Raw genomic sequence first — 21863 nt, forward strand, 5'->3', positions numbered from 1 at the left:
TAGTGTTTTTAGTAGGAATAGATTTGTCAGAAGCCTTTTCTGCATCTATTGAAATAATCATGTGGGGGCGGCTAGGTGGAACACTGAATAGAGCACTGGTCCTGGAGTCAGGAGGACCTGAGTTCAAATCCAGCCTCAGACACTTGACATACTTGCTAGCCGTGTGACCTTGGGCAGGTCACTTAAACCCAATTGCCCTGGCTTTCCCCCCTCCAAAAAGCAAAAAAAAAAAAATCATGTGGTTCCTGCTAATTTTATTGTTGATATGTTCAATTATACTGATGGTTTTCCTAATATTAAACTATTCTTGCATTCCTGAAATAAGTCCTACCTGATCAAAGTGTATTATTCTTGTGATAAGTTGCTATACTCTTTTTGCTAATATTTTATTTGAAATTTTTGCATCTATATTCATAAGGGAAATTGGTCTATAATTTTCTTTTTCTGTTTTATCTCTTCCTGATTTAGGTATCAGTACCTCATAAAAATAATTTGGTAGGACTCCTTCACTAATTTTCCCAAATAGTTTGTAGAGTATTAGAATCAATTGTTCTTTAAATGTTTGATAGAATTCTCTAGTAAATCTGTCTGACCCTGGAGATTTTTTCCTAGGGAGTTCACTGATGGCTTGTTCAATTTCTTTCTCTGAGATGGGATTATTTAAGTAATTTACTTCTGTTAATCTGGGCAATTTACAGTTCTAATTATATTTCTAATTTAGTATTTAATTAGGGATTTTCAATTTGTTCTTTTTCTAGCTTTTTCAATTGCATGTCCAATTAATTGACCTCCCTTTTCTCTAATTTATTCATGTATGTGCTCAGGGATATAAAGCTTCCCCTAAGAACTACCTTTGCTGTATCCCATAAGTTTTGGTATGTTGTTTCATTATTGTCATTATCTTGAATGAAGTTAATGATTATTTCTATGATTTCTTGTTTGACACACTCATTCTTTAGGATTAAATTATTTAGTTTCCAATTAGTTTTTAGTCTGTTTTATCCATGGCCCTTTATTGCCTATGATTTTTATTGCATCATGATCTGAGAATGATTTAATATTTCTACCTTTCTGCACTGAATTGTGAGGTTTTTATGTCCTAGTACACGGTTGATTTTTGTGTATCTGCCATGTGCTGCTGAGAAGAAGGTATATTCCTTTTTATCCCCATTCAGTTTTCTCCAGAGATCTATCATACCTACCTTCTCTAAAATTCCGTTCACCTCCTTGACTTCTTTCTGGTTTATTTTGAGGTTGGATTTATTGAGTTCAGAGAGGCGAGATTAAGGCCCCCCACTAGTATAGTTTTGCGATATATTTCTTCCTCTAATTCCCTTACCTTCTCCTCTAGGTATTTGGATGCTATACCACTTGGTGCATATATGTTAAGTAATGATATTGCTTCATTCTCAGTGGTGTCTTTTAGCAGGATATAGTTTCCTTTCTTATCTCTTTTAATTAGATCAATTTTTGCTTTTGCTTTATCTGAGATAAGGATTGCTACCCCTGTTGTTTTTTTTTACTTTAGCTGAAGCATGATATATTTTACTCCAGCCTTTTACCTTTACCCTGTGTGTATCCTTCTGTTTCAGATGTGTTTCTTGTAAAGAGCATATTGTAGGATTATGGTTTTTAATCCATTCTTCTGTCTGCCTCCGTTTTATGGGAGAGTTCATTCCATTCACATCCACAGTTATGATTACTATCTCTCTCTTTCCCTCCATCCTATTCCCCTCCCTGTTTATGCTTATATTTTTCTCCCTTTCTCCCTCTCCCTTCCCCTCCTTAAGAGTTTTCCTTTTGACCATCACCTTCTTCAGTATTCCCTTCTTATTAGCCCCCCTCCCTTTTCCTCCCCTTCCCCCTTACTTCTTCTCTCCCTTCTAACCACTACCCCCTTTTGTAGCCCTTCCCCCCTCCTACTGCCTGTAGGATATTTTTATACTTAATGTAGTATGTTATTTCTTCTTCGAGCCAAGAGTGACAGGAACAAATCTCATGCAAAGCTCCTCTCCCTCCCCTCTTTCCCTCTATTATGATACATTTTGTGTCTCTTCTCCATAGAGTCCTATGCTTAACTGGTTGTGTTATTCCCTCCTTGCACCAGAACCAATGAGGGAAAAGCTCATAATACTCATCTCCCTCCCTTCTTTCCCTCTGCTATATTGTTTTTATGCCTCTTTGTGTGGCACAATTTACCCTTTTCTACCTCATTCTTTCCTCTTCTTCCATTGCAGTCCCTTTGTAGCCCTTAATAAGGTTTTTTTTATCGTCATTTTGTGTAATTTATACTCATACCCTCTACTTGTCTATAAACAGCTCTTATTAAATAACAGGGTGTGTGTGTGTGTGTGTTTTCTTTGTTTACCTTTCTATGTCTCTCTTGCATCTCTTAATTGGAGGTTGAATTTTCCATTGAGCTCTGGCTTTTTCATCAGGAAGGTCTGGAAATCTGTTATATTGTTGAATGACCATCTCCTTGCCTGGAAGAATATGTTCAGTTTCTCTGGGTAGGTGATCCTTGGTTGTAACCCAAGCTCTTTTGCCTTGCGAAAAATTGTATTCCACTTCCTTTGATCTTTCAGTGTAGAGGCTGCCAAATCCTGTGCTATCCTAACTGTGGTTCCTTGACATTTGAATTGTTTCTTTCTGGTCGCTTGAAGTATTTTCTCCTTTACCTGGTAGTTCTGGACTTTGGCCACAACATTTCAAGGACTTTTCAATTTGGGATCTCTTTCAGGAGGTGTCCAGTGGATTCTCTCGATTTCTGTTTTACCCTCAGGTTCTAGTATCTCAGGGCAGTTTTCCTTGATGAGCTCTTGGAGGATGTTGTCCAGGCTCATTTTTTCATCATGATTTTCCAGTAGGCCTATGATTCTCTAAAATTATCTCTCCTGGATCTGTTTTCCAGGTCAGTCATTTTCCCATTTTGATATTTTATCTCTTTTTCTAATTTTTCACTCTTGATGTTTTGTTTGAGTAATTCTTAGTTCCTTATAGAGTTATTTGCTGCAATTTGGTTGATTCTCATTTTTAGCGAATTATTTTCCTTGGTTAGTTTTTGGAGCTCCTTTTCCATATCACACATTTTTTTTTTTTTAAAGAACTGTGTTCTTCATTGTAATGTTTTTCTAATTTTGCAATTTTGATTTTTAAATAATTATTCATTTTATCTTCTATCTCTCTCATTTGGTTTTCAAGGTCCTTTTGAGCTCATCTAGGAATGCTTTCTGTGCTTGATACCAGTTCCCTGTTGAGGCTTCAGCTGTGGGTGTGGAGTCAACACTGTCTCCCTCTGAATTTGGTTCCTCCCTTTCATGATAGTAGGACTCCAGAGTCTTTGTCTTCACGGTCTGCTTTCTACCCATTTTGAGGCAGGGCCCTAGCCATGCCCTTCCTCTAGGGTTCCCAAGCCTTTACTGTTTAAGGTTTTGCCCTGGGGCAATAATTACTATGTTTTTTTTGGGGGGGAGGGGTGGATTGGAGTGGCCTGGATTCACTCTCCCATCCTGGTCCCTGGAGGTCCAGATAGGGGCTTTTTAAATTTCTGGGCTGTGGATTGGTAGTCCCAGGAGTAGTTGCATTTGATTCTTACCCTGCTCTGTCCATTCCCAGCCCTTCGCTGACAAGCCTGGCAATGGCCCTTGTGATTGGTGGGTTGACTTGCCGCCATGTTGATTAGGCCTCATCTGGGCCTGTCTCTGTGCGCCGCGGTGTTGGTGTTGGGGCCTCCATTTGGGGTTTTCTTGGCAAAAATACTGGAGTCATTTGCCATTTCCTTTTCCACTTCATTTTACAGATGAGGAAACTGAGGCAAGCAAGGTTAAGTAACTTGTCCACACAGTTACTAAGTATGTGAGGCCAGATTTGAACTCATGAAGATGAATCTTTCTGACTTCAGTCCTAGTATTGTATCCCTTATGCCACCTCGCTACCTCATTTATGGCTTTATCTAAATCACTGATAAAAACATTAATCAGCTCCAACATCTGTTTGCCACTCATTATCTAGATGAGCATGTGCAATGCACTGAACCTTTCTGGGTTCTAATTCTTCACCTCTAAAATGAAAGGATTAGACTAGATGACCTTTGAGGTACCTTTCAGCTCTGAATCTGAGAAATAATAGCACCTCAAATTACATAAAATTTCATAGCTGGCAAAGTACTTTTACTGAGAGAAACCTCATTAGGTTAATGTGAGTTTTGTCACTGTCATTTTACCCATTAAAAAGCTGAGACACTTAGAGCAGTGATTTTGATTACATTGATCTATGCTCATTGTGGATCCCTCAAAACACACCCCCCCCCCCACACACAAACACACACACATACGTATAATATGAAGATCAATATGTTAGATTGCTACATGTCACTCTTACAGTTTTTAGAGTGAAATGACAAAGGAAATTTTCAGTTTTTCACATATAAATGACTTCAGAGGCCTTCTAATTCAAAGTGTACCAGGAGCAAGAGCCCTTCTATTAATGCATTTGATTCTCTATCCTCTTCATGAAAAAAGGAGGAATTCCTCCCTGTCTTCTGAGGCAACTCCGTATACTTCTGGCTAGCTTTATGCATTAGGAAGTTTTTCCTAACACTTGACCTAAACTTGCCTCCCTCCTTACAAGCTACCCAAGGATGCTTCACAATCTTGTTGCCATGCCTACCTTTCACACCCTGCTTTGGCCACAGTGATCAAATAAATGCTTTTATTGATGGGTCACAGGATCAACAATATAGAAGACTAGCATTTTCTCTAGTCTCTACTAATTCTCAAAAATCTTCCCAAAGAGAAATTGTGCACCAGAAGTTGAATAATTACTGTTCATTTACAGGATAAGAAAGCAAGAAGTCCAGGAAGGTTATGCCTTATGGACTTTAGGTCTTAAGGTACTCGCTCAGAAATTTTTTCCTATTAGCTTCCATGATCTGACAGGGTACATAAACTGATGTAGCATTTTTTTCCTGAGGCTCATCAGAAATTTTCTTCATCTGCCAGTCTGCTCCATTCCCTTTGAAATAAGCTACAGAGGTTGGCACTACCTGGTTATCTTTGGAGTGGTGGGGATTGAGTACTTACAGCTCTTCCTTCTGCTTGGGTTAGTCCCTACCTTATACACAAACACAAACACACACACACACACACATACACACACTAAATATATCTCAAAAAAAAGGCAAGCGTCATATGCAATGGACACATATTTAAAGTGTTCCCAGTAAATACAGGAATAAAGCGAGGGTGGCCTTTTTAGTCACTGTTATTTGATATAGTTCTAGAAATGGGAGCTATAGCAATATGGTGAGAAAGCAATTAAAAGTATAAATAGGCAAAGAAGAACCATAACTTCCACTGTTAAGTATAGATTATATTCAATAATGTAAGCTTTTTGAGAATAGGGATTCTTTTTTTTTTAATCTGTGTCTTCACTGCCTACCATAGTGCCTAACAAATAGTAGGTATTTATAATAATTTTTGAAGTTTGGCCTCACAGAAGAGATATGAGAATCTACATTCTGCCATGCCTTTGCAGACATGGGGGTGGTCCACAGGTGTATTGAATTGCGTATGATGTCTGACTTTTTTTTTTTCACTATATTGATTGGTTTTATTGTTTTGGCTTTTTTTCTTTTAAAAAATTTGTGATTAGTCATAAATTGGGATGGATGTGGGATTGAAGTACAGGAAGAAATCTAAATGAAGAAAAAATAAAAGAAAATAATAAATATACATTAAAAGTAAATCCATGATTAAATTATGGAAGGAGAGGCAGGGGCAGCAAGTAAAGGAGACTAGGGCAATATCCCGAAATCCTCATAAATATACAATAGCTTTCACATCTAAAATGAAAAATAGTATTCACCTGGAATCCGGACAGTTGTAAACATCTCCATAGCTTTTTACAGAAGGGCAAGGAGAGGTTATAATTAGAGATGTTGCTAAAGAGCCTTGGGCCTGATGTTCTTCAAACTAGGCTTAAAGGAAGGAGTCCACAATGATCTTGCCAGAGGCTGTTTCCAGGAATTGGCTTATCCTAGTTTGTTTTAGTTTATTGGGTGGGATCCTGGGGTCTGTCATCACTCTGTTAATCATGGCAGCTTGGAGAAGCTAAGAGAGCCAGATGTTTGATTGGATGGGGTTAGATTTCCTATTTCCAATCTCATAGACAAGGACATGTTAATTAGCAAGGAAGCTGCAAGTTTTTTAGCTTCCAAGGTCCCAGACAATGAAGATTCTAGACATTCCCAAAAAGGGACTGGGCTAGAAGGAAGGGATGCCAGATAGGAGAAGAGGGCATGGTTAGGGCAGAAACAACCTGTCTGAGAAAGATTGATTGAAATAAATGTTTTTTCCACTCTAACATATCACTTAAATGTTTTTCTGAGAGTGTATCACCCTCCCCCAATAAAGTCTTTTATTCTAAAAGTAGATCAAAGTGGATGTTTTGCAAATGACTTTTTTTTTATCGTAATGGATTCCTGGAGCTATGATGTTATGGAAAAATGTTGAGTATCATGTTATCTGATTAATATTTGTTTTTGTCTTTCTTTGACAGGAGAGATCAAACAGATTTTAGAAAATGAACTCCAGATTCCTGTATCTAAAATGCTATTAAAAGGCTGGAAGACTGGAGATGTAGAAGACAGTGTAAGTTTCCTTACTTTATAGAAATAAAAGAATATTACATGTGCCTGTTGATAAAGCAGTAGGCAACAAGTAAGTTTTTATAGACTTCATGATCACATTTTCTAAGTGTTCAAAGTGTTTTGGTCACCAGAGTATTCTGATAATGTCTGAAAGGAATGAGTTTTTCATTTAATTCAAGTTCCTTGGCCATACTCTTTTGCAGCTTCATAAACTCATGGGATATCCCAGAGTTAGAAGGAATCTTAACAATCATCTAGTACTAGCCCTTTGTTTTACAAATGAGGTGACTGGGAGCAAGAGTGGGGATAGAACAGCCAGTTAGTGGCATCAGTGAGAACAGAAGTTACATCTCCTGATTGAATTCAGTTCAGCAGTCATTTATTAAACTCTCCTATTCTGTAGGCTCTGTGCTAGCTACTAGAAATGTAAGACAAAAATGAAAAAGACTGTTGTCAAGGAGTTTGCATTCCACATCAATTTTATATTTCTTCCTCCCCAATTAGTAAATTTTCTTTTGTCTTCCAAATCCAGTTATAAATTCAGCTTTTTCCCACTCCTCCTTCTCTCCTTCCCTCTCTCTCCATGTATGCAAACACACAAAGAAGTATAAAATAAATTCAGTAGATAGTTTGAGTAAAGTGTCTGTACAGATATGAAATACAAAGCACATCGCAACTTCAAAGCCCAGTGCTCTCATTTTTTTCTTGGGAGAAAATTCAGAGTGCTGTTTTTAAGGGACTTGGAAATCGTGGTGTTCATACCCCTCATTTTCTAGAGAAAGAAATGGAAACTTGAGAGTGGAACAATTTTCCATTGGTAATGCAGCTGTTTAGAGACAGAATATGGACCCAAACGATATCTTCTGAGTCCCAGAGTCAATCTTTAAAAGTGGTGACCTGCCATTTGGGGCATTTCATGTATGTGATCCTTAGAGAACCCGAGCCCATCTAGAGCCTTCCTGGCCGTGGCTGGTGCCAGCTTGTACAGCCCTGGAGCATCCTTTTGCCTGTACCATGTAGTTGTGCATGAGAAGAGGACTGGAGTATAGTTAATCACATTGTATGACAGTATCAGCAGACTCTTTGAGTATCCATTTGGTTAGAAACCTGGTGCCCAAAGGATCATGAACGACAATAGAAAAACAATGTGGAAATTATATGTGTGCTTCACTCACTTTCTGTGTGCCTTCTTGGGAACTGGGCCATCTGTCAGCTCTGAAGAGTTTAGTTTCAGGTTCCCAAATTCCCTCCTAGTTCAGAGAGATTCGTTTTGTGCAGTGAGTGAAGTAGTCTTTGGCTTTGAGACACATTCTCTGTACAATACTCAGAGAAGGAAACTGATGTGGGTGGCACAGTAGAAAGAGAATTAGCCTTATCATCTAGAAGGCCTCTGTCACTTGTTGGCCTTGTGATCCTTTAACCTCAGTGCCCCAGCAACTTGGAGACTAGATCTTTAGTATGAGTTCCCAGGCTTTTCATTGTTGACTTAAAGCAACCTCAAGGCAGCTCTGAGCTCGATGAAAATCCTGCTTTTTTCCTATCCTATTAGGTTGTGAGCTTTGGGGGAACAGGTGCTATGGTATCTGTTTCCATGAGTATTTATTCAGACCTCCCTTGGTTCAGAGAATCATACTTGAACCCCACTAATACCCACTCCCTGCCTGCACTTGGAGTGCTTTTATTGTCTAGGAGGAGTTAGATTGGCTGTTTTCCCCATAGCAGACGGTGCAAAGCCTCTCACTTGGTAGGTGCTGAGTAAATATTTGTTGAATTGAATTAAATGAAAATATATGCCAAATTTATGAAAATAGTACAATGTAACTACAGCCAAAATGATAGCTTCTAAAGCATTGGCAGTGCCCAGAAACAGTCATGGTTTTCTCTTTTTTTTCAGACGGTCTTAAAAACTCTACACTTGCCAAAAAACAACAGTCTTTATGTGCTTACACCCGACTTGCCACCACCTTCCTCGAGTCAAGCTGGGTAAGGTTTTCATTTTCATGGGAGCTTGAATTGGAAGGTTTTGCTATTTAGTGGGGCTTCCACATTTCAGACTTCTGGTTTGGTTTATATTGCATTTGGATTTCAGAATCAAAGCAGAAATCATCACTGAATCATACAGTTGACAGTCCTTAGGGCCAGAATTTTCCTTTCCCTTGAATGTTCTCTTCCCTTAGAACAGAAAAACTCACTTCCCTTCTGATTTCCACAGTCAGGTCCTGCTTATAGGACTGTACTTCTAAAGCAAATATATTATTGTCTGACTTCCACAAGCCTGAAATGGCCTGGCTCTCACATGGTTGCCTGGGCCCCCTGAAGTAGCCATGGTACCTTACCCATCCTTTGTGTTGAGGATTCTTACCAGAGGAAGGCCCCGGGCAGGACCTGTTGGCTGCATTAGCTACCACTGTCAATAATACGAATGTTGTTATTATTGTTGTCATCCTTATTGTTATTGCTGATAGGTTTTCCTGGTACATTCTTTGCTTTTGTGCTCATTAAAAACCTTAGTAACTTTGGGAAGCTGTTGGGGGCCTGGGACACAGTGTCAGAGGGCAGAGTTCAACTCCAGGCCCTGATGTTCACTAGCTTTGTGGCTCTGGGCAGGCCACTTCTCCCTAGGCCTCAGTTTCGTCATCTGCAACATGAGATTCCTTCCAGCCTGAGGTTTATGGTCCTGTGTTTCTAGGACTCTACTGCCTAGACCATTTCTGTGCCTTTTTGTTGCTGTCAAAGTTTTTCAGTGTGTTTCAGAACCCCCCTGGGCTCTGGACCCTGTGGCCAGTGTTGTTCTATAAATATTAGGATAATTATCAGAAGAATGATCCCTCACATTTATAAATTATTTTCAGGTGCACAAAGTACTTCCTCATAGCAACCCTGAGAGAGAGAGGGAGGGGCATTGACTCTGTTTCCCCAGGCTTGCTTAAGTGCTCTGTCCAGGCTCACACAGCCTCATGAGTGTCTGAGCCAGGATTCAAACCCACGCTTCCTGAATGGAAGGCTGATCCTCCTTCCTTCATCCTAGAGCTGACAGAGTGTGACCAAGACCAGATTAAAATGTAATTGGGGAATGCTTAATAAAATAAAGAATAACACATCCTAGATAACATGGATTTTTTTTTCTAAGTCGTCCTGCAGGAAAGAAAGAAAACCCTGCTCTGTATCATGCTGCTTCCTCAATGTGGCAATCAGGTTAACAGACATGGTTGAAGTGCTAGGCAGCACCATACTGTGGACTGGGGACCCAGAGAAAGGCCAGAGACCATCCCTGTCCCCCAGGAGCTCACAGTCCATGGGGGAGACTACATGCAAACATCCATATATGAGCAAACTATAAACACAATAACTGACAGCATTCTGGGCGATTTGGAAAGGTTTTAGCTGCTAAATCATAACCATGGCCTCTTCTCCATTCCTGAGACAGAAGTAGTATCGTAAGGCCTCCTATCAGAAGGCTTTGGATCCTACTTATAGGATCCATCTCATTTGGTCCAGCAGATCAGACAGCTGCGTCACAGGGTGGTAGGGAAGAGACTGCTCTGAGAATCCCAAAGTGCTGTTGTTATTGTCACCCACATATATTAAAGCGTTACTGTCACCCACTGTTCCCAGTCAGTCCTGTGGTGCTCATACTCCTTGGCTGTTTGCATCAGGATTGATGGAGCCCTCAGCCAGGGTGACGTTCCACAAAGAAGGCTATGTCTGGTCAGCTAGAACATTCCTTGGTGGGTTAGGTAAAATGTAATCCTTGTCATTCCACATATAATCCACCTAATTAAAATTAGGTAGGGGATATGAGGGTGTATGAACCACTGATTTCTAGCAGTGAAATTAATAAAGGGATTCATCCCCATGTCTGCCTGGGTTCGTGGGAAGGTTCCTTGCTATCCAATACCACCCTTAGTCTAAGTGTTCCTTCTGGGGTATGACAGCCTCCTGAGACCTACAGAGGAGCCTGGGCCTCACTTGAGTGACAGTGACAAAAACATGTGCCACTTCATCTTGAGCACTTCACAGATTCATTCCCATTTAATGAACAATTATTAAATACTTAAGTGTGTACTCAGCCTCTTTGGTAGTATAAAGATTAAGTTCAGCCTGATTATCTGCCTGCATGGAGCTTTCAGTAACACATATACAGATAGCTCCAGTGTAAAATGAATCTCAGACTTAGGTACAAGCCAAGTGTGCAGAGTCTGGGGAAAGAGAAGACAGAAGGGACATTAGCAACTTTGGGGAGTAGCAGTGGTTTCCAAGAGGAAGTGGCTTTGATTTGAGCCTTAAAGGATGCATAGAATTTCAGTAGATAGAGAATGGTCGTGGAATTGATTACAGGCACAGTGAAGCGTGAGCTAAGCAAGGGAGCTGGGGCAGTGTGAGAAGGTCTGTGAGGAGCTCAGGTGACTCAGGCGTCTGGAAGACAAAGGCAGAATATAAAGCTGGAGGGGAAGTTTCTGGATGGAAAGAGTGATGTGTATGAGAGCCATAAGTGAAGGCACAAGTGAAGATGACAGCCTTCCACGCTTCAGAATTGTTCATTGTATTGGAACGGAAGAAGCCTTTGTTAAGCCTACTCTGTACCAGGCACTTTTACAGACATTACTTTATTTAATTGTTCTGTTTGGACACCATGTCTTCTTGTCACATCTCAGAGTTTTGCTTTTTTGGACAGTGTATATTACCCATTTTATATTTTCAGTGTGACTTCTGTAGAACAAAGTGACAGTTTGGGTGCCTTTTGGGGCTTTTAAAGTTCACATCAAAAATTAGAATGTGTATTTTTTTTTCATTTTTAACCCTTTAGTCTGTTTATTTGCACTGTAGCTCTTGGACTTTAGCCCTTGTTACACCCATTTGATGACATAGCTGACATTGTCTCACCCAGTTCCATTTTTCTTTCTATCTACATTCTTAAAAAAAAAATTTTTATTTATTTTTAGTTTTCAACATTCACTTCCATAAGTTTTAAATTTTCTCCATCTCCCTCCTCTTCCTCTTCCCCTTCCCCAAGATGGTGTGCACTCTGATATGGGCTCTATATGTACATTATTATTAAGCATATTTTCATGTTAATCATGTTGTATAGAAGAATTAGAATGAATGTGAGGAACCACGAGAAAGAAAAAAACAAAACAAAAAAGAGAGCAAATAGTATGCTTCGATCTGCATTCAGACTCCATAATTCTTTCCCTGGATGGTGGATGAAATTTTCCATCATGAGTCTTTTGGAATTGTTTTAAATGCTTACATTGCTGAGAAGAGCAAAGTCTATAAAAGTTAGTCACAATGTGACTGTTACTGTGTACAATGTTCTCCTGATTCTCTACTCATTTCACTCACATTAGTTCATGTAAGTCTTTTTTAGGGTTTTCTGAAGTCTGTCTGCTCATTATTTCTCATAGCACAGTAGTATTCCATTACTTTCATATACTACAACTTGTTCAACTATTCCCCGATTATCTACATTCTTGAGATTGTAATATGAAGTCATTTACTGAATATTAAATATCCTTGAAAAGATATTCCTGTTGATTTTAAAACTTAACATTCCAAAGAGTCTTCAAAATACTTTTGCTGCCCAGGTACGTATAATTCACCTGTAACACAATTTTGTAAATTTTTTTTTGTGAAATGTGTGCAAGAAGAAACATCCAACTTCTTTTTTGTATTGTATGGAATTAGTTTGCTCTACTTATATATCCATTAATTATATCATCAAAAGAGCTTCCTCTTCCATAAATTTCCGGTAATAATGAACTCATGTGTCTAGTTCCTGTCCTTCCCATATTCGGCTTATATTACAAAGTACCCCAAATTTCCTGACGTTTTGGCCAAAGAAGAAATCCTTTTTAGGATAAAAGACTGAATAAGTTGAGTATATTTGTTGCCTGAATTTTGTATCAGTATAGTTAAACTAATACAATATCCTGTTGGATGCTGGTAATGATATTTCATTGTTATTGGGGGGGGGTTAAATTTTTAATTAATTAATTTTTAGTTTTCAGCATAATGATATTTCATATCATATTTCATATCATTTCATAGCATAATGAGTGAGATATAACCAGTTTGGGGCTGTCTGTGGGCTTCTGATTCCTGAGCCATCACATTTCTGTCCCGATTGAACCTGCCACACTGCTGCTCACTGTCTTCATGCATACTCAATTCCGCCGTCTGCCCATCAACACTACCATTCCAGGAGAGACTTGTCAAGCTCCTGCTCTCTGACTCCACTCTTGCTTCCTGTGACTTGCGCAGCACAGCACCCTCCCTGACTGCCCTTCCAGTGTGGGAGTTGTCCTCCCCATTAGAATGAAAGCTCCTTGATGGCCATTGTGGGATTTAACTTTGCAGATCATCATTCTGCACAATTCTCTTCATAAAGCAGATATGCTTTATGTGATGCTTGCAGAAATGCTTTCTTTCCTTTCCAAAAGTGTAGTAGATATCTGATTCAAACAAGGTATGAGAATGAGAAGATGCAGCTTTGGGTGATTTCACAACCACTAGGGGGCCCTTGGGGATTGAGTTCCATAGCTTTATATGAAGCTGACTGTATAATTTTAAAAGTCAGAAGGGACATTGGCTCAGTGTGTGGCCCTTCTCATTTTTTCAGTGAAGGAAATTGAATCTTAGGGGAAAGAGCGTCCCCAAGTTCTATAGCTACTAATTGTTAGACATGGGATCCACAGTGAGGTAGGTGTGTAGGGTTAGAGTAAATGGAGCCCTCTTCACTTTGCGCACAACTGCCCTTTTTTTGGTGGTGAGCACAAAGACAATGACCCCGGAGAACCTCATTGATGCCCAGTTCTCTTCTTGGCAGCCTCCTCACTTGGCAGAAACCGTTCTCTCTAAAGTTATCATGATCTTTTAATTGACCAATCTGATGATCTTGCGCCCCCCAGTCTTCACCCTTCTTAATCTCTCTGCTGAATTTGACACCAGTCATCGACTTTTCCCTGCTCTCTGGGTTTTCAAGATGATACTTTCTCTTGGTTTTCTTCCTGACCTGTCTGGTCACTCCTTCTCAGTCTCTTTTGCTGACTTATTATTTTAGTGGGTGTTTGCTAAGGCCCTATCTTAGGCCTTCTAGTTTTCTAGTCTCATACTTGGTAACTTCATCAGCTCTGTTTTACTTTATCAACAATTTATCCCATGTAGTAATTAGTGTCTCTCTCTCTGTCTCTATATGTGTGTGTGTGTGTATTTATTTATTTTTTCTCTCACAATCTCTCTCCTAAACTTCAATTCCTGATCATCAACTACCTGTTGTATATTTTTTCCCTCCTCACTCCCAATATTAATTTATTTATTTTTGCCATTTTTTTTTCTTTTTAAATTTGACTTCCAGATTCTCTCTAACCCTTCTAACCCTCCCCCACCTGCTGTGAAGGCAAATAAAATCATATCAATTATACATGTGAAATAATGTAAAACTTATTTTCATATGAGCCACATCATCAAAGAAAAATAAAACAAGAAAATTATGCTAGTCAGTTATATCAAAGTTACAATTGTAAATTTGTACCCAGTGTTCTTCTCATCAAGAGTTCTCTCTCTGGAGGTGAATAGCATTTTTTTCATCACGAGTCCTTTGGATCAGAGTAACCAAGTCTTTCAGAGTTGATCATCATTACACCATTGCTTTTACCATGCATAATGATCTCCCTGTTCTTCTCACTTCACTTTGCATTAGTTCATATAGGTCTTGCTCTGTTTTTTTCCTGAGACTACTGCCCTCATCATTTTTTATGCCACAGCAGTTCTCCATCACAATGGTATGCCACAGTTTGTTCAGCCACCCCTTTATCGATGAGTATCCCCTCAGTGTTCAATTCTTTGCCACCACAAAAAGCTGCTGTAAATATTTTTGTACCTCTAGGTCCTTCTGTCTTTTATCTCTGTAGGGTACAGGCCTTGGATCAAAGGGTCTGCACCGATTGTTACCTTCTTCGGAGTTGCTCGCGTAGTCTCTCTTGTCGCTGTAGCAGCTTTTTATTAAATTCTTTTGTTGTTATTGTTGTTGTTTGCTCTTTTCCAGCTTATTTCTTCACTTGGAGCTTTTTGTTAAAGTTGGACTCTGCTCACCAGGGGCTGGAAGGCACTGTCCAAGTTTCAGCTGTTTTCAGAGCTAGTCTGGGGGTCTGCAAGGTTTTGGTGCTTCCACCTAAGAAGAGGGTCTTGGTGTTTACCCAGGAAAGGTCACTGACCCCTTGCAACCACTGTCACTAGAACTTTCTTAGCCTTGGAACTGTGACCAGGACCCTTGTTCCCTTGTGACTGACCCTTAGCACACCCCTCTTCCGGAACTGAGACCCGGCACCATGTGTGGGCTGTAAAGTTGTCAGTCAGGGCCAGCTGTACTCAGTGCCCTTTGTAATCTCTTTCTAACTAGTTGTTTGACCCCCTTACTGTCTTCTCTGGGCTGAGAGCTCCCAAAGCTGCTGCTTCCTCTGTTACAGCCTCCTCCAATGCCCAGGGCTGGTGTTACTGCCTTGTGCACTCTGGGCTGGCTCCTGCCAGCCTCCTAAGTTGTCTGTGATTGGCTCTGCTGCTCCAAAATTTTATTTTATGAGTTATTTTAAAGTTGTTTGGGGGGGAATGTTAGGAGAGTTAAGCTGGGTTGGTGCCTGGACTCTGCCATCTTGACTATTACTCCCCTGTTAGAGATTTCTACACCAGCATCTCAAACTCAGGTAGTCCAAAACAGAATTCAGTTCTACTTCACCACCCTTTATCTTAAATTCTCTATTTCTTTTGAGGGTGCCAGTGTGCAAACTTAAGATATTCATAGCAGTGAGACAGGGCAGTGGCTAGAGCGTCTGATTTGGAATATGCAGGACCTGAGTTCAGATTTGGCCTCAGACATATTTACTAGGTCTGTGACCCTGGGCAGATTACTTAACTGCTGCCTGCCTCCATTTCCTCATGTGTAAAATGAGGATAATAGCAACACCCACTTCCCAGGGTTGTTGTGAGGATCAGATGAGTTGGGTTTTTTTTTTCCCAGCTTAATAAATGCTTACTGAATTGAATTATATATCAAAAGGACTGGTATAAACTGACCAATACATACGAAGACGGTGGAGTTTTGTGTTTTGTTACAATAAATACTAATTTTCCAACTTTTATAAATGAAAGGAAACCCTTACCCTTGCACCAACAACCCCACTTCCCCCTTGTTGCCTATGAAACTGCTGATCTCTCTAGTAGGAGATTCCCCCATCCATCAAGCTCTTTATTATTTTTTAATAATACTCTGTTTTTTTTCTCCCAATTATGTGTAAACTTTTAAAAAACGTTTGTTTTCTTTTTTTAAGTTTTGAGTTCCAAATTCTCTACCTCCCTCCTTTGCTTTCCTCTCCTTGAGATGGTAAGCAATTTGATTTAGGTTATACATGTGCAGTCATGCAAAACATATATCTCTTTTCATTTAGTCCAAATGAGATAATATTTGTAAAGCAAACTTTAAAGTGCTATAGAAATGCTGGCAATTATTATTATCATTAATTCTCAATCCCACTCACTCTCAGTGTGCACATCTTGGCATTTCTATCTCTGCAGCATCTCTTGTGTGTGTGTCTCCTTTCTACTCACATGGCCACTATCCAGGTATTGGTGATTATCTCTTACCTGGCCTATTACATTAATCCATTTCATTGTTCCTAGTCTCTCTTCCTACTTGAGTGCATCCTTTACAAAGGCCCCAGGCCCTAGGTAGGCCTGACCACATCACTTCCCTACTCAAGAAGCTTTAGATTTGCCCAATTACTCCCAGGCTCAAACATCCTGTGTTTATCATTCAAATCTCTTTCCAAGTACAACCAAGTACTGCATTTATCTATAGGGCAGCTAGGTGATATACTGGATAATGTGCCATGCATGGAGTCAGGAAGACTCATCTTCCCGAGTTTAAATCCAGCCTCAGACACTTAAGAGCTGTGTGACCTTGGGGAAGTCACTTTGCCTTGTTTGCCTCAGTTTCCTCATCTATAAAAATGAGCAAGAGTAGGAAATACCAAACCACCCCAGTATCTTTGTCAAGAAAATCCCCAATAGGGTTGCACAATGTCAGAATAACTACTTAGCTCCAAGGGTGCAGTGGAGGCAGCTGAGGGGTACCACAGTGCACAAAACTGCTGAGCCTAGACACAGAAAGAGCTAAGTTCAAATCCTGCCTCAGACATTTACTAGCTCTATGACCCTGGGCAAGTCACTTAACCCAAATTGGCCTCAGCTTTCTTATCTATAAAATGGGAATATTAACAGCATGTACCTCACAGGGTTGTTGTGAAGATCAGGTGAGATATTTGTACAGAGAGTAGCATAGTGCCTGGCTTCAGTCGGTGCAACATTAGTGCTTATTCCCCTTCTCTCCACTGGGATTTCTGTGTTTATTCACAGACAGTGGATGATGTTTCACCCTGAGTCCTCCCTGTACTTGTCTTCATGCTGAATATCTCCATTTCTTTGTGCTCAGTCTCATGATACATTTGAGGTCCCCAAAGGCTGCTCAGGTGGAGAATATAGTGTTTATAGCCAGAAGGACACTTCAGTGATCCGAGGGAGCCCAAGGCTAGAGCAGTGCTGCTGAGGTCCCAAAGGGCACAGGTCCTCTGACTCAGAGTTCAGTGCTGACTATGCGTGGCTGGAGGTGGAGGCCCGAACTTGGGGAGAAAGAGCAGCTTTAGAGGTTTGCAGCCTTTTGCATGGATAACAGCATCTGAGAGAGAAGAGGGCCAGCAGTGGGAGGTGGTGCAGAGTTGTCAAGAAGGATGGGGGCTGAGAAAAGGTTTGGCAATCAATCAAAAGTTCATCAGTAACTTGGGATTTTTTTTTCAATTAACAAGCATTTTCTTTCTCTCCCTTCACCTCCTTTCCCTATTAAAACAACCAAACAAACTGCTTTATAGCAACCGTGCATAAAAGAGAGCAGTTTCAGTGAGTAATATGGTCAGAAATGATATTTCCACAGAAGCCTTGACACGAGGAGAGGAGCTGAGCTGACAACAAGCTGTTCGTGTGGAATTTTCTAGGAATTCGCCTGAAAAGGAAAGAGTTCTCAAGTGGCCACATGAGGAGGAGCTCAGGGCAGGCCGAGGGCGTTTCCAGGACTGGGGATGTGGGGTCATGCTGGTGGACAAAATAGATGAAGAGAGTTTATAGATGAGAGGTGGATAACTGGTGGTGTTCTGCTGGAGGAGATGGAGAAGCCCAGAGGTCAGGGGCCGCAGGGATTGACTGTGGCCATCTCAGCAGAGGAGGGACACAAGAAGAGGCAGCTCAGAGGCAGCCATCTCTGTTTTGGAATGGAAATAGGGAGACGCAAATAAAAGGGCCTGGGGGCTAGTTTGTGGCCCCTGGACCTGGGGCAGTATGGAGCCACTATAGGTTGATGAGTAGGAAAGTGACCTGTCAGAAGGATAGGCTAGCAGCCACGAAGGGAGTGGCTTTTGTGGTGCTGGGGCTAGGTTGAGAAGGCTCCAAGGGGATGAATCTGGGCAGGGAGCAAAGGCAAAGCAGGGGGACATAGGAGAGAACTCTACTCAGGCCACACTGGGGCTTGTCCAGTTTGTCTTTTTTCCCAGACCCCTTTGTCCCTGAGGGTTTTGTTCTTACTGCCCAGACAACCACAAGAGGGCTCTCCTCCCCCTTCTATATTGCAGCTCCACTTCCCCAAGCCTTTTGTCCCAAATACAACAGATGTCCTCCATGGTTTAAAGAGCACTTTATCACAATAATATGTTGAGAAAAGTAGTACAGCAGATCATCCCCATTTTATAGAAGAGGAGACTGAGGTTCTGACAGGATAAGTGCCTTGATTTTGATTATACATCTAGGAACGAGTTGACCAAATCACTACCGATTTATTATCAGGGCCTGTGTGGTATTGAGGAGAGCTGGGTGGCAGTGGATAGAGCAGTGTCCCTGGAGTGATGAAGACCTGAGTTCAAATCCAGCCTCACCCACTCATTAGTGGTATGACTTTGGCCCAGTCACTTAGCCCACTCTGCCTCAGTTTCCTTGACTGTAAAATGGGAACAACAGCACCTACTTAGCAGGGTTATTTCAAGAATCAAATGAGATAATATTCCTAAAGTGCTTAGATACTGTAGGCTTCCTTTACAGGGTCAGTGTGAGGAATGAGTGATGTGATGTGGATAAGGCTCTTGACCCCTTGAGGGGTGATGTCTTTGATGAGGCTGCACTTAGAGCTTTTTAGTATCAGTATTCTTCAGGTGAGGTGATATGTGTATGAGCCTTGGAACACCATGGTCTCTGAAGAATGAAGGTGGGGTTCACACAGTGGTCAGCAGAGATGTATGGGGAGGGGAGGCAAGTGGAGATGGGGAGTGGGCAAGGCAAGCCAATACCTGTTACTGATGAAGAACTGAGCCAGAGTAAGTGATGTTGGCTGGTGAGTGTGACCTTGGATAAGTCACTTAACTCATGTTTGCCTCAGTTTCCTCAGCTATAAAATGGGAATAATAAAAGCACTTACCTGGCAGGGTTTTTGTGAAGATCAAATGAGATAATATTTGTAAAGGACTTAGTACATGCCTGGGTACTATAGAAATACTCTTTCCCTTTCCTGTTGTGCCTTTCCTGTGATAGCGACCCCACACAAACCTGGTACTTTCCTTAAAACTCTCCTGAGGAGAAGATAATAGAAATATTACTCCCTTCATTTTTACAGATGAGGAAACTGAGGCTCAGAGAGGGGGAGACATTTGTCTGAGAAGAGCCAGTGTTGGGATTTTTGAAGCCAAGTCTCCTGATGCTAAGTGTTTCTCTTTCCATAACTCCATGTATCTTATCAGCGTCAGGGAATGTTAGATCTCGTTTTCCAGATGAGGAGACTGAGACTTAGAGAAATGAAGTGACTTATAGTCATGTAGATAGTAAGTGATAGAGATGGATTTGAACTCGGGTCTTTTGACTCTTTAAGTCCTACATTCTTTCCATTAGTCCAGACTATCTTCTGGCTCCTTTACTCCTCACACCCATCACTTATTCTTCACCCCAGTGAAACTGTCCTGGTTGCTCCTCGAGCCAGACTCTCCATCTCTCGATTGACCATTTTCACTGGTGGGCATCCTTCATGCTTGGAACTTTCTACCTTTTGCGTTCGGGCATACTTCCGCTCTTCTGTTCCTAACACTAGAATTTGTGGCAATCTGAAGCATTTCCACCATACTTTAAAAAATACTTTATGTGCTAATATCAGCAGCCAGGCACTTTACTAATTACCCCCCAAGTGGGTGAGGAAAAGACATTTTTCTCACAGCAGCCTAGAAACAGGAAGAGCTGCCAGATCCTCCATCTAGAAACAGGATGTATCAGTAAAGTGGCATGAGAAGCGGTGAGAGCCTGGACTGAGGTGCTCATGAGGACATGGAAAGGAAAAGAAAATTCCTAAAAACTTGACAGTTGAAGATGAGTTTCATTACTTACCTGGAGAGGAGAAGGAAAAACCTGTTAGCCCAGCATTCCTGAGCGCCAGTCAGGGGAGACACCAGGCGACAGACTCTGGGGCCTGCAGTTAGTCAGTAAGCATCTCTTCATTGACCTCCACATGCCAAGCCCTGTGCTTTGGTACTGGGTACACAGAGACAAAAGCAATACTCTGTGCAAAGAGCTTTTGCTCTCTCAGGAGAGACGCTCTTTGAGGCAGAAAATGAGGAGGAGGTCCATTCCCGAAAAGAGAGACAAAGCGATGCAGCGGTGTGGAGGTAGGAGATGGCAGAACAAAGAGCATTGCGGTTTGGCTGAACTGCAGAGTTCGGAAATCAACCATTGAATCTGCATTTGCCTTCTGGGTAGTGCCAAACCCTGTGCTGGGGACCCAGATCCAAAGACTGAAACAGTCCCTACTCTCCAGTGGATGTTGTGAGCACCTAGATAACTACAGACTGAAGTAAGGGCATCAGTGGGAGCAGAAGCATTAGTTGGGAAGGTGGTGGTATCAGGAAGGCCCCCTCCTATGGAAATGAAGGAAGACAGGTCTTCTTTGAGGTGGTGGTTAGGAGGGAGGATCAGCCAGGCTTGGGGGGATTGCCACTCAGGAGGCATGGAAACAGGAGATGGAGTGTAGACCTGGAGCATGGAAGGCCTGGCTGTCCTGGATCACAGAGGATGGAGATGGCTGATACACCGTGAGCCTAGAAAGAGGTCGTGGCATGTTATAAAGGTCATACAAGCCAAGCCAAGGGGCTAGAGTAGATACTTGGGAGCTGCTGGGATTTATGGAGCGGGGAGCGACGTGATCACGGGCTGCACTTGGGCAACTGTGGGAGAATGGAGGCAGCTGGGCCGATCAGGAGACTGCAGTAGCAGGCTAGGCCAGGGCAGGGGAGGACCTGGACTGAGGCAGTGCTGGGGAAATGGCTAGAGAGGGCTGAGTGCCAGAAGTCCTGTGAAGTGGAAGGACAGGGTTTTGCAGTTGATAGATATGGAGCATGAGTGAGAGTGAAAGGGCTAGGAATGACATCAAGGGTGAGAGCTGCGGTGGCTGGGAGGGTGGCAGTGCCCCTGCACTAAGGACTTTGAAGGTGGGAAGAGAAGTGTATTATGGGGAAAGATACTGTCTGCTAGATATTTAGGTAGAGATATATGAACATTGATATGGATGTAGGTCAATATATATATATGTACAAATAGAGCTTTTAAAATTAATGTTTGATAATAAAATATGTAAATAATGTAATATATATCTACACATATACACACATCTCTATGGATTTGAGTATCACCTTCATAAAGACAATAATTCAACCCACGGCAAGTAAGAAAGTATAGGGAGACAAGAAAAGAGGACCTAGGACTGAGTCTTGGGTAGCACCCTCAAGGGTGGTGATAAGGGATGGCCATCTGGTGAAGGAGACTGATGAATGGCCAGACCAGAAGGAGAACCAAGAGGAAGCCCAGAGAGGAGAGGATACAGGAGGAAGGAATGAGCAGTTACAGGTGAAGGGCAAGTTGACATGAAGGATAAATATGAATTTGTATGAAACTGTTTATTATCCTCTTCTAAAAGATCATTTTTCCTAAGCTTGAGCTGTTCTCCAGTCATCCAGGCCTCACAGAACTACTGTGTTGCCAAAGCTTCAGGAATAGTGCCTGAAGACAAGACCTTTTGAAAGTTGGTCTGGGGTAGGAGCATCGAATCTGGAAGTTTCCCTAGTTATCACTTTTGGTAGATTTAGTCTTC

At 41.4% G+C, this 21863-nt stretch overlaps 1 protein-coding gene across 3 annotated transcripts in view; it reads left to right on the forward strand.

Annotated features, from left to right (window-relative positions):
* The window catches only part of LOC138165359 (FAS-associated factor 1), a 419204-nt gene that overhangs the window by 135945 nt on the left and 261396 nt on the right, over nt 1–21863 (forward strand). For all 3 annotated transcript variants that reach the window (XM_069093610.1, XM_069093612.1, XM_069093611.1), the window contains exons 5-6: nt 6559–6650; nt 8544–8632. In XM_069093610.1, coding sequence (XP_068949711.1) covers nt 6559–6650; nt 8544–8632 — 181 coding nt within the window. The remainder of the gene's footprint in view (nt 1–6558; nt 6651–8543; nt 8633–21863) is intronic.

The sequence above is a fragment of the Petaurus breviceps genome, unplaced genomic scaffold, assembly GCF_028583685.1.
Source record: "Petaurus breviceps papuanus isolate PSGF00001 unplaced genomic scaffold, PetGlider_PUasm1.0 208, whole genome shotgun sequence".
In the NCBI taxonomy this organism is placed as follows: domain Eukaryota; kingdom Metazoa; phylum Chordata; class Mammalia; order Diprotodontia; family Petauridae; genus Petaurus; species Petaurus breviceps.